Raw genomic sequence first — 12,231 nt, 5'->3', positions numbered from 1 at the left:
CAATAGCCCAAGAAAGCAAGACACATAGATCTTGCTGGCTTACTTTCTTACCTTGTCTTGATTTATGTATCCATTTGTTCATAGCCCAAATTACCGTGTCTGCACCTGACTGCTGGAATAAACATTCACAAGCAGCATAAATGAGAAAGTAAAATCAAATTAATGATGCAGTAACTTTCAGGACTGGTTCAATAATGGGTTTGATTTTGATTTCTAATTAGAAAGCAAAGTTGCCTATGAGGGGAATTTAATACCCTGAAGTTCTGATGGAAAGCTGATCAGTTGTTTTCAAAGATAAATAGTTCAATGAGACAGAATCGAGTCAGCAGGAACTTCATGTCTGCATTAGCTATTAACTATGGTGTCTGCAGCTTCCATAACTGCAATACCCATTAAAGTCCTTCAGAAAAAATACCTTGATAACCTCAGACATTTTTATCCTCAGACAGAATTTTATCTATAAACTAATGCTGATGCTATATGCACAGAACACAGTAGAATTTCTACTGTGAAAGAAAGGCTTGATGAAAAGACAAGGTACCATGTACAACTTCTGCTCTAAAAATACAGGCTAGTTTTCTGCTTCCACATGTGACATAAAAATCCTATCAGTGTAGGATTTAATATTTGTTAACAATTATTTTAGATGGCCTGCTTCTCACACTGCTGATAAAAAGTAAATGGGATACAAAGCTGCCTTAGAAAATGAGATTTGTTCACAGATTTCAGGATGAGCATGGCAACCTTTGGGCTGAGTTTGGACAAACATCTCTTCTGTAAGGATACAGAGGAGGATGGAAAGGACCCTGTTAGTTCTGGCAGTGCTAGAGGTCCTGGGCTCAGGTGTGTGCTGACCTCAGCCTATTCACCTCCAGGGCTGGGCTTTGGGGCTGGGAAGGGAGCTGAGATCTGGGTGTTCCCCAGCTCTCTTTTTCTCACTGCTATTTCACACCCTGCTGGAGTCCAGGCCTTGGAGCTCTCTGCTCCCTCCTGGCATTGCTGTCAGTTCCAGGTGACTTCTTCTCCGCAGTAAATGCACAGTGAGCCATCAATCCCATGTCTGCAGGTGGCTGGATGAGAGCCTGGGCACTTCACTTGCCCAGTTCCTCAGCATGACTGGTCTGACAAGAGAGTGTCATGAGCACCTCTGCTGTCTTGTTGGATTATTTACTTCACTGAAGAATATTCATGCTTTTTTTTTTTTTCCTGTGCATTCATCTTTTTTCTTGTGTTCCCCATCTACTTGTGTTTTGTGAGATTGCATTTTTATGTGGAAAAAAATTTTCTGATTTTTCTGATTCAATTTTTTTTTCTTTAACTGCAGCTTTAAAAAAATGCCAGGTCCTGCTGTCTGCTTCCCTTGGCACCCACTGCTTGGAGATTAAGGCTTTTATTTATCCCATCCTTCCTTCCAGAGAATGCTCTGTATACACTGTCCTAGATTACCTAAAATCTAGATAATCCTATGGAACTGGCACCAGGCATCACCAGGCATATGTGGCTCAATGGGTACAATTTTGGTGATTGGCTGAGGTGGGGAACAAATCGAAATAATTTCAACAAGATCTGGCACAGGAGGAGGAGTAACATGAAGCTGTGTCTTCAGTTCATTTTGTCCCTGTTAGTTTGGCACAGTGTGACAGTCCAGCTGAGGTGACCAGGCACTCTTAAGTGTCTCTGATACATGGAGGCTGAGTTCTTCTTCTATCCCCTTTCTCACTCTCCATTGCACATTCAGGCTTCAGGGTGTTCTCAGGATTCAGGCAAGTTTCCTGTCTCTTCAGGCTCCCCAAATTTCCAAGAGAAGGTTCCTCAGCTTGTGCTCCCCTTCTTTCTTTTGCTACTAAACCCACCTTTTTTTTAGTTTTATTTCTTCTCTAGCAGAGCACTTGTGCCCATTTGTTCTTCACTTAGGAGACTTTCAGGAGAGAGATCCTGAGCAGCTTGGCTGGTGCATGGAGAGACATGAAGTATTTACCATAGGATTTGAAACTTATGCTTTGTTTTCTCTATGTTGTTTTATAGGAAACTTTAATAGGAAGAAAAAATGTTTTGAAGATTTGACCCAGTCCTTCCTCTGTTACTTTTATTCTCCAAGCAAACTATATTTTCATCTCTAGTGTTGCACATCCATTAACTTACCCAGACATCCAAACTAAAACATGGGGATCATGGTCTGTCTGATCATTGTGCACAGTTTCAGTGATGTGTAAATTATTGTAATTTATGAGTCCATGTTTTTGGTCACAGCTGAAAACGGACAAAAAGTTGATTATTTCTGCTTTATCCTGCCAAGACCTAGGCTGGTGTCCACCATCCTACACTGCACCAAAGCATATATCAGCAAGGTTGAAAAAAGCAGAGTCGATTTAAATAGATCCCTAAGTGATTGATAATTTTAACATGTAATGCTGATGATTTCAAATCTGGATTGGAAAAATGCATCTATTTAAAATGATAGGTGGTTGCTACTGCCCTTTGAAAATCTGTTCTCTTAATGTAAAGAGAAAAGTGTGGAAAGTAAGAAAATATTATTGGTGAGTATACAATTAAAAAATTAATTATTTTAACGCTGTTATTTAACAAGACACAAATGAATAAAGTTTTAATTTATAAGAGATTCTAATGTGCCCTATTGTTAAGAGGCATTGTTAGTGGGAAATGTATTGAGTTTTGGAAAACTGGGTTTGAAATAGGTTTGGTCATAACCATTTTTTGTCCTGTTCCCTTGCTAGTTGCTTCAACCTAATGTTCTTCTAACCTTCTCTCCACTGGTGGTGGCTCAAGAGCCCATAAGATCAACAGATGAAATTGATTGCCTGTGTGAATTGCTGCAACTTATTATGCACTAAATGAAGTGCAAAAAAAACCAACCATAACAACCTCTGAATAAATGTAAAAGAAAGCATATTTTTCTTCATTTTATTCAAAGGCAATATTTTTAAATGTCTCAAGCAGCAGCAGGTATAAAGCCTCTATAAAACTATATCTTTTGAATAACTTCAAAATGACACTAAATTCATAAGTAATGCAGAATGTTCAAGTCCTGCCGATATAAGACAAAAGTAACAATTAAAAACAGTACAGTAGTAAATGAAAGAAATTTAATGGATGAAATTGAAAACAGAAAGAAGGGTGCAGCAAAAATGTAGGAATCAGACAAATGCAAAGATTTGCTTTCCTGTCAAATGAAAACTGTAATTTACACTTATTTTTTTAGTGGTTAAAACTGCTAAAGTAATGCTGGTTTGCACAGCAGTGAACATTGCCAGTTTTCAGGCATAAATCAGGCTGCCAGGTCCTGGCCATCCCTGTGCCCAAGGAAAGCCTCAGCCAGCAGGAAGATTGAGGCCAAACACGGTGATTGACAACTTGGCTGCAGAGACTGAGCCTCATGTGCTCTGTGTCCTGTTTGCAAAGTACCAGGGGACACACTTGGTTGGTTATTGCAGCTCAAACAAGGTGGTAGTAACTTTACTCACTTGCCTGAGCCCTCCACATACAGCTGCACAGTTTTGCAGAGATACTTGAGGTGCTGAGTTGTTGCCAGTTGCCATTGAAATGGGCTTTGTCCTTTCAGCTGCTTTCTCCTTTTCCTGCTTTCATGGAGTGCAACTTAAAAGAAGAAGTTAAAGTGTGCAGTCCAGTGAAGATCAGCTTTAATTTCTTTTACTGTGTGAATGAATAACATCAAAATCAAAATCAGGCATGGGATTTTAGCTGTTCTCAGATCTCTGTCTCATAAGCACCTATCCTTGTTTGTGTTTTTAGACAGCTGAAGTGGCACTGGCCAATTTGAAGAACAAATATGAAAATGAAAAAGCAATGGTGACTGAGACCATGACCAAGCTACGGAATGAACTAAAGGCTCTGAAGGAAGATGCAGCAACCTTCTCATCCTTGAGAGCAATGTTTGCAACCAGGTAAGGGAAAGGTGTCACCATGTGGCCCAGCACTGTAAACATGTGTGTGCTAAGTGAGAGCACACTTAGCTGTGTCTGTTGGGTGCTTAGGAGGATAGAGAAATTATTTTCTGCATGGTCAGGGGTTTCTTGGATGAAGGTGAATGAGTCCTAGAATGCACACTGTGCAAAACTTGCAGGCTTTCAAGTGCTGCTGAGATGTGTGTCTTGGAAAATAAAGCTGAAGAATAGCAATGTCAATACAACCTTGAGTAAAGTGTTATAAATGAGCGTATATGCCTACAGAATATTTGCATTTATAGGGTTTTTTAAAGTGGAAATCAAATAGTGGATTTATGTGGCTGATTTTCCCATTCAGAAGTACGCAGTGATTCTGTCATGTAAAGCTATCCTATGGTTAATGATGATCTTCAGAACTCCACATTTTCCTTGCAGTGAGATTTATTACTTACCAGTAGTAAAATCTATTTAATCAACCAGCCTATGCTATAATCCAGTGCTAATAATTCTAAGGCCACTGTAATTTCCCACTCCAGCATAAATTCTTATTTTCTTCTACTGTGATATTCAATTTATTATCTTCTCCTTCACAGGATAAAAGCTTCACTTATCTTCTGTAACGTAGTTCCTGCTGACAGGACAATAATTAATCAACTTTCATCTTTCCTTCTCCCACATCTTCTTCAGAAGAGCTTTTGGTTTTACATGGAATCACAGAATCAACTAGGTTGGAAAATACATCTGGGAATAAGTCCAGCCTATGACCCAACACCACCTTGTGATCCAGACCATGGCACTGAGTCAAGTCCAGGCTTTCCTTAAACACCCCCGGGGCATGTGGCTCCACCACCTCCCTGGGCAGTTCACTCCAATGTCTAATAGCCCTTTTGTGAAGAAATTCTTCCTAATGACCACCTAGACCTCCCCTGGCACAGCTTAAGCCTGTGTCTTTTCATCTTAGCTGCTTTTTAAAAGGTTACCTAAAAATCTTTCTTTTTTAAAGCTTCAGCATTTTCATCAATAAGTTCTTATTTTGGAAATACACAGACTTCCCCCACCCACTTCTGGTCAAACACAGTACAGATTTCTTGTTTGTGCTTTAGTCCATAAATGATAAGACATCTTTGTGCCTTCTGCCAACATCTCTTCAGTGCTGCTGGCAGTGACATCTCACCACTTCCAGCCTTCTAAGGTGCTTTTTGGCTTAGTGACAGTGGCAGCAGCAGCTGGGAGAAGTGGGAAGGAAGGAGAAAAGGGGCATTTCTATGTCATGACATTGGTGCTGTGTGCAAATTCATCATAGGTCCTTCGTCAGAGGAGCACGTGTAGCGACATAATGGAAATGAAGACCCAGCTCAGCAGGTGGTGTGAACCAAGGTAGCCTGATTGATTTCATTGGCATCTAAAGGTTTTCTTCCAGAAAGGAGAGGGGTGTGTGTGTGTGTGTGTGTGTGTGTGTGTGTGTGTATGTGTGTTGGAAATCCATGTGTTGACCTTTCTGTGCAAGCTCCTTACTCTAGGAGACACAGAAATGTTCTAACTCTGTAAGAGCTCATGGAAGGCAGGTAACTCCAGAGCAGAGGAGTGGCATTGTGAGCATAAAGCAAAACAAGGGTCTTGAGTGGGCCATACATCATCAACATATGAGGTAAAAGTAGCTTGCAAAGCTTTAGAAGGTAAAGGGAATGTTAGATTGTTTGTGTACTGAATGCTCCTTACCCAATTTGGGCATCCTGAGTGCAGACTTCAGTTGGGTTCGAGGCATATCCTGGAGCTGATGGGAGGCAGCAGCATCCCCTCCACAAGAATTAGGTTTCAGTGATGCCACTCCTCCAGGTATCTTTTCTAGATGTCTTGTGTGCAGGATGTAAAGAAACTTCTCTTCCTCTTCTATGAGCTATAAAAGGAGTCTGTGTGACCTGCTGCGTTACGCATTTTTAGTTAAAAAATTTCTAATGTTAGTAGTGATAAATCCCAAAGAATTTACTGCTGTTGGTAAACTCCATGTAGTAGTGATTAAACACTCAATGTATGGCCTATAAGACATATCCCTGCCCTTGATATCCTAAGTTTTGCCCAGTATTCTTTGAGCACAGTTATAAAAAATTATTCACTACAAGGTCTTCCACATTATTATACTCCTATAGATTTTTCTGTTGTAAAACATTCATTTTTCTTCCCTAGCATGGAGTTTAATGGTCTTTATAATTAAATCAATCTTCCTAAATGGTCAAATCATTGACTCATTCCAAACAGTCCATTTGGAAGAGCATTTGTTTAAATGACAGAGAGTTGATACATTCTACAAGTCTTTTGAAGGGGAGAAATCTGTTTGAAAATACAAGGCTGTAAGATTTTCGTGCAGTAACATTAGATGTAGTAGCAACCCTCAGCATAAAAAAGCAATTATTTAGTCTTTAGTTGAATAAAACAGTGGTTTCCATGGTTATAGTGCATCACATGGTACTTACTCCTGGATTTGTACCATAGGGAGATCATCCTTCTGATAGTAGAATTGTATTATAGATCTGAAAATGGTTGCTGATACTGTTTGATAGAACAATATCCTTTCTCTTTCCAAAAAGCATCATTTTGCTCCCCTAGTGGATGTTCATCTGGTGCTGTATGGAGCTGTGTGTTTCCTTCCTCAAATACACCAGATAAAGGTCATAGCACACACATAAGGAGAGCACAGCACTTCTGTTTCTGGTCTGAACAGCTAAGTTGACACTTTCCTCCAAAGCCCCCCTGTACAGAAAGCAGGAACCTTCTTTTTCTGTTTTCCCTATTCATCCTTCATTCCTTAAGCTCTTTTTTCAGTTCTTTGTCTCAGAAGTCTTTTTGTCCTGCTTGTTCCTCTACTTTTGCCCTTTTTCCTTCTAGAGCAGCTTATTTGACCCAAAAAATCTCTGAGATTCTGATCTCTACAGCTTCCTCCTTCCCTTTTCATTAGCCTTGTGATCCCTTTCTGAGATTTATATGCTTCAGACCTGTCAAGAATATTTCCTGGAACACCTCTCTTAGAAAGAGAAAACTACAGCACATAAAACCACTTTTGAGGGATTGAAGGGGTTGGCAAAACAGAGCTGAAGTTTCTGTTAGATGCCAGTGCCATGTGCAGCCTTTAACCTGCTTATTTTGTCATGGGCTGCTTCTGGTATTCCCAGAGAAAATGAGGAATTCCCAAAGAAGCCTTTCCTGCCCCTCGTGTTGTTTCCCCTCACTCTCACCCTGAGTTCTGACCCAGGGTAATAGTGGTGTGTGTTTGTGAAGCAGTGAGCAGCACTCATCCAGAGGAACAGTAAATAATTATTTAAAACATTAGTTTTCCAATCTAGAGTAGGTGTTGTCCTGAGAGAGGAAGTCCTGAACTGAAGGAGAGAAGGAATTACCTTCAAACAGGATCCTCAAGCTATTCAGGAAGCAAACTTCACTGAGTCTCTACACTGCCTGCTTTCCCAGCCTCAACAGAGATGTGTAAGAGAGCAGGAAATATTGCCATAGTCCTGACACTGCATGCATGGATTTTATTCTTTATCCATCAAAATATTTTCTTATGATAATTTTAAAAGAAAAATGTGTGCTGAAGAGACTGAGTAGGAAGATTGAACAGATCCTGGAGCTGAGAAAACATTTTTGAACAGAAGAGAATTATGATTATCTAGTTAGAGCAGGGACCTGTCACTGTCAGTGTCACTGGGTTTTAGCTGAAGCTCTGCTATGATTTATGTTACCTAAATTACACATAAGCCTGATTTATGTTCCTAGACGAGAGGGATAGATGGAACCGGAAATCCCTTAAAATCCTATATAAGCTTCTTGGATCAGTTCATAAAAAATAAGTGGGCTTATGTGTCTGGCTGCTTCCTTTCTGAGATGAGAGAAATGAAAAATAGGTGAAACCTTGACTTTTGCTCTAAGTACACCAGCAGACAGCAACAAAACGGTGCTGTTTATTTAACAGTCACTTGCAGCTTACAACCTGTCCTGGGGCAAGAGGGGAACTGGGGAAGAGTTCTGGCTCAGGAGGACATAACCTAACTTTGCTATCACTGTTTGAACCCTCCTGAAACACCCATTCAGAGCCCTGGAGTATCCTGGAGCCCTGCAATGGTCTCTGCCATGCCAGAAGTCATCTTTCCTAGGAACTCTTTACCTTTTTCTCTTAGGAGACCCTTAACCTTTTTCTTCCTTCTGTAAGACTTGATGAATGATTTTTAAATGTGTGGGTGAAGGGCAATATAGATGTGTGCAATGCTTTTTTATTTTTTAATTGGAAACACTTCTCCTTTTATCCCACACTTGCACATGACTGGGACTATCTCAGTGAAGGGAAATGGTATGGCTCCAGGCAGTTGTTACCTCCCACTGAACAGAATAACCTTCTCTGCTGCAAAATTCCAGGAGATCTGAAGCTGTTAATTCAGCAGTTTCTAAACTTAATTGAGGCCTTTACTTGCATGATTTAGGTTTAACCTTTCTTTAAACTTTCTCAAAAAAAAAAAAAAAAAAAAAAAAAAAAGTGGGCTTGCTCTTATTGGAACACTTCTAGGAAGGACATGAGGACATGTAATTAATCAGAACAGCTGGAAAATATATTCATGAGATTGGTGCTGTCTCAAGTATGAGACCAGCTAATAGCATCTAGTATATGCAGATTTCTCAAGACAGTTTATAGCAAGTTCATCTAAGACTGCATTAGTAATATCCACTTTCATGGCACATATTTCTTAACTGTTTAGTTGGGATGTTTTACAAATCAGATGTGCAAATACCAAACCCACCTTCTGATGCCTGAGAAAAATCAGAAAAATCTTCTTCCAAACCCAAAATTGAAGTATTGGCATATTAATGGAAGACAATTCATTTCTCTAGGGGCAGTTTGCCACAGGTGTTGCTGCAGTTGTTACATCTAAAAATTTTCAACAGGAAACAAGACTGGAAACAAATAAGGTCTCCTGGACAAAGAGGAAGGCAGGAGAGAATAAAGGACAATGATACAAGCCCCATCTGGTTACAAGAATGAGGCTTTAAAATTCTGATAACATAGACATTAAAGTAAATTAATTTGAAATAGGAATTACTATAATATTCAGAATGCTGATTTCATGTCTCTGTCAAGGAAACTGACTTAAGCATCAACATTCATCTCACAGCTTGGAGCAGAAATAGGTGTTCAAGTTGGCTTTCAGCCAACTGGCATTTCATAAGTACCTCTTTTCCTCAAGGCTTGGGTAGCAGCATTCATGCTTATTAAGGTCCTGTAGAAGAAAGATAATACTGAAGTTGTAGATGAAGCTGTATCTGTAATTTTGCTTGCAGTGCCTGAATTGTTCAAAAGGGAAGTGCAATATATATGTAAGTATTTGTGTGTGAAGAATAACTAACTACCCATTTTAAAATATACTTTGTTTCTGTTTCCCAAGGGGAAGATTAAAATTTCAGAGAAATTACTTTCATCCCTTAGTTCACAATAATTCAAGGGTTTATTGCATCACATGTTTTGATAAGGAAGACTAAAAATAGTTTTCTTGCTTTCTTTCTGTAAGTGATACTGATAAAATTACATCCTCATCCATTACACAATTGCAATTACACAGCAAAGCCACTTAGATTCATCCAGACCTTGTGGGAAGGAGATCTGGTGAAAGCTGCACCATTCAACATGAAAAATCCTTGGGCGTTTCCACAAATGTCTGATGGTCAGGCAGTGCTGCTGTCTGTGAAGCATCTCACTGCTGGGATACATTTATTTTTATTGCTCTTGGGTCTTATTGATTAGATGGTCTATTGCTATCAAGCTAAAGCTATTTCACTTCAAAAAGTGTTTTAAGACCATTTTGAAATGCCTTGCTTTTTCTGTTAACTTTGGGAAGTTTTGCTAAAAGCAAAAATAACTCGAACTTGGTCTTCCATCGAGCAAAATCATAAGAAAGGTGGTTTTAGTTCTCAGAGATCTAAAGCAAATGAAAAGATAATTTTTCATGTGGGTAAAAAAGGCTGAGGATTAAAATGGAGTAGCGATGAACACACCTCCAAGAGATTCAACAGTAAATGTGAAATATCTTCCAGGTGTGGGGTTTCCTATCAGTATCCTTTTAATCAATGGTAACTAATGGTAATCATGGTAGTAAGTGGTTAACAAGTGTAAATAATGGAAGGTTTCTCATTTCACAAAATCTGATGTGTCAAGTGTTCAAACTACTTGCAGTCTTCTTTGTAATACTCCCTTGAAGTGGATATTACTGCCTGTGGAAAATAGTATTTTCTAATTGGTAGCATTATTGTCCATGGTTACTTACTAGTAGAAGCAGCACCCAAAATAGTTATTTATGGTCTGAACTGGAAATAATCCCATACCTCCCCTCCAATTGTTTTTTATCTGCCTCAGAAACATGTTACATTGTCATAGAAAATGTTAATATAAGCACAGGTTGCATTGCTGAATGGGAAGCGTTGACATTCAGATCCTTGATTCAGAGTGGGAACAGAAGAACTCAGGCTGCCTGCCAGGATTAGGGGCAGCAAAAGCTGGGATCTGAGTCTGGCTCTGTAACAGAAGTCTGGGATCGTGCTCACTGGTGGAGTCAGTTCTTGGGCCATTTCCCCAGATCTCTGCGCTGTGTCTCTGCAGGTGTGATGAGTACGTCACACAGCTGGATGAGATGCAGAGGCAGCTGGCGGCTGCGGAGGATGAGAAGAAGACCCTGAACTCTCTGCTGCGCATGGCTATCCAGCAAAAGCTTGCCCTGACCCAGCGACTGGAGGATTTAGAGTTCGACCACGAGCAGTCGCGCCGCAGCAAAGGCAAGCTGGGAAAGAGCAAGATCGGCAGCCCTAAAGTAAGTGAGGAGGCATCAGCCACCGTGCCAAGCATAGACACTTTCCTCCTGCATAGTCAGGGCCCACAGCAACCAAACTTACTGGTCAGCAGTGGCACTCAGAGGAAAAGGTATGCATGCAGTGATCTTTACAGTACAGTGCAGTAGCCAGACTTGCATTAAAGTCGTTCACTGAATTATAAACATAATGATTCCTTTTTTTTACTTTTATTTTTTTCTTTCCGTCCTTTGACTGGGGAGAAGGAGGCGGGGAGGATATGAGTATGAAATTCAAAGGCTGGCAACATGGGGTTCTGATCCACCTACTCACTGTTATTTCCTCCTTCTGAATGCAGTGTTTTGAACTATATTCTGTCAGTGTCTCGGTGCATCTTGTATGTCTTTAATATTAAGTGTGAATGTATTTTCTTTACCAAGTTTTCTTTAAGTTTTCCCTATGGTTTTCCATAATGAGCATCTGAAATAAAAGAAGGATTGTGCTCTATGAGCATTTTAGTGCTTAACATGAAAGAAGCTGCATTTCTTTGTTAAGCTCTGGTGCTCGCTTGTTCTTTATCAGTGTGAAAAGAATATGAATGTGTTCACTGAGATCAATTTTTCTACATGGGAGTAAGAAACCTTTTCAAAGGGATGGCTGCCATTCATAACCTAATGCAAATATTTTGCTGTTCAAGCAGTGAAGTCATGTCTTGTGCCTGCCCCTGCCAAAACTCTCTAGGTGTGGGCATCTCCATGGTTTTGAAGATAAAGAGGACTCTGTAGAGAAGTCCTAGATAATCATCCCCTTCTCTTGTATGCTCTAATCACAATGCAAAACCAAGAGAACAATCAGGAAACCTTGTACAAGCTGGCTTGAGGATGATGAGATACAACCCAACCTCATGTCCTCCTTCCCTAAGGTGAAGGAGGATTTCCAATGCAGGCAAGGTGTCCTGCTCTGGAAATGACACGGGGTGTCAACTATAGTTGATTTTTACCTGTTAAGCAAGTTAAGATGATATTGTCATTCGTGAGGCTTTGAAAGGTAATTAAAGTAAAACTCTTTTGTTTCCATATGTATTTTTCTTGGATCTCCTGCAAGACTATTCTCACCTTCCCTTTGTGATCAGAGCCATCCCAGGACTTCAGGGACCTACCTCCAGAAATTATTAAGAGCCCCCCCTCATCCCGCCTCCACAGAATCATATCTTCTGAGGGGCCCCCCTTCCATGAGTGAATTCATCCATGGGCACCGTCTCAGCAAGGAAAAAAGGTTAACCGTGGCCATACCAGGTAAACATTTTTTCCTTGGGTGCATGTGGTGCTGAGTGGTTAGAGCAGGGGACCCTCCCAGCACTGCAGATGCAATTTAATTTGGGCACCTCCTTGAAAAGCAAAATGTCTCCTCCTGGGTCACAGGTGGCAGGAGATGACATTCTGCCCACAGCAGCCCAAAGTGGTTTCAGATGCAGTGTGGGAAGTCCTGC

The 12,231-nt window shown here is 40.3% G+C and overlaps 1 protein-coding gene across 6 annotated transcripts in view; it reads left to right on the top strand.

Annotated features, from left to right (window-relative positions):
* Window positions 1-12,231, top strand: part of BICD1 (BICD cargo adaptor 1) — a 169,299-nt gene that overhangs the window by 132,151 nt on the left and 24,917 nt on the right. For 2 of the 6 annotated variants that reach the window (XM_030237854.2, XM_030237855.2), the window contains exons 6-8: window positions 3,772-3,923; window positions 10,558-10,875; window positions 11,847-12,037. In XM_030237854.2, the coding sequence (XP_030093714.1) occupies window positions 3,772-3,923; window positions 10,558-10,875; window positions 11,847-12,037 (661 nt within the window). Of the gene's footprint in view, window positions 1-3,771; window positions 3,924-5,226; window positions 5,300-10,557; window positions 10,876-11,846; window positions 12,038-12,231 lie in introns of those variants that run through there. The other 4 variants (XM_030237857.2, XM_030237859.2, XM_030237858.2 and 1 more) reach the window with 3 other exon arrangements.

Source organism: Serinus canaria, chromosome 1A (assembly GCF_022539315.1).
Source record: "Serinus canaria isolate serCan28SL12 chromosome 1A, serCan2020, whole genome shotgun sequence".
NCBI classification, from domain to species: domain Eukaryota; kingdom Metazoa; phylum Chordata; class Aves; order Passeriformes; family Fringillidae; genus Serinus; species Serinus canaria.
The sequence above is the reverse complement of the archived record's forward strand: the minus strand, read 5'-3'. Positions and strand labels throughout refer to the sequence as shown.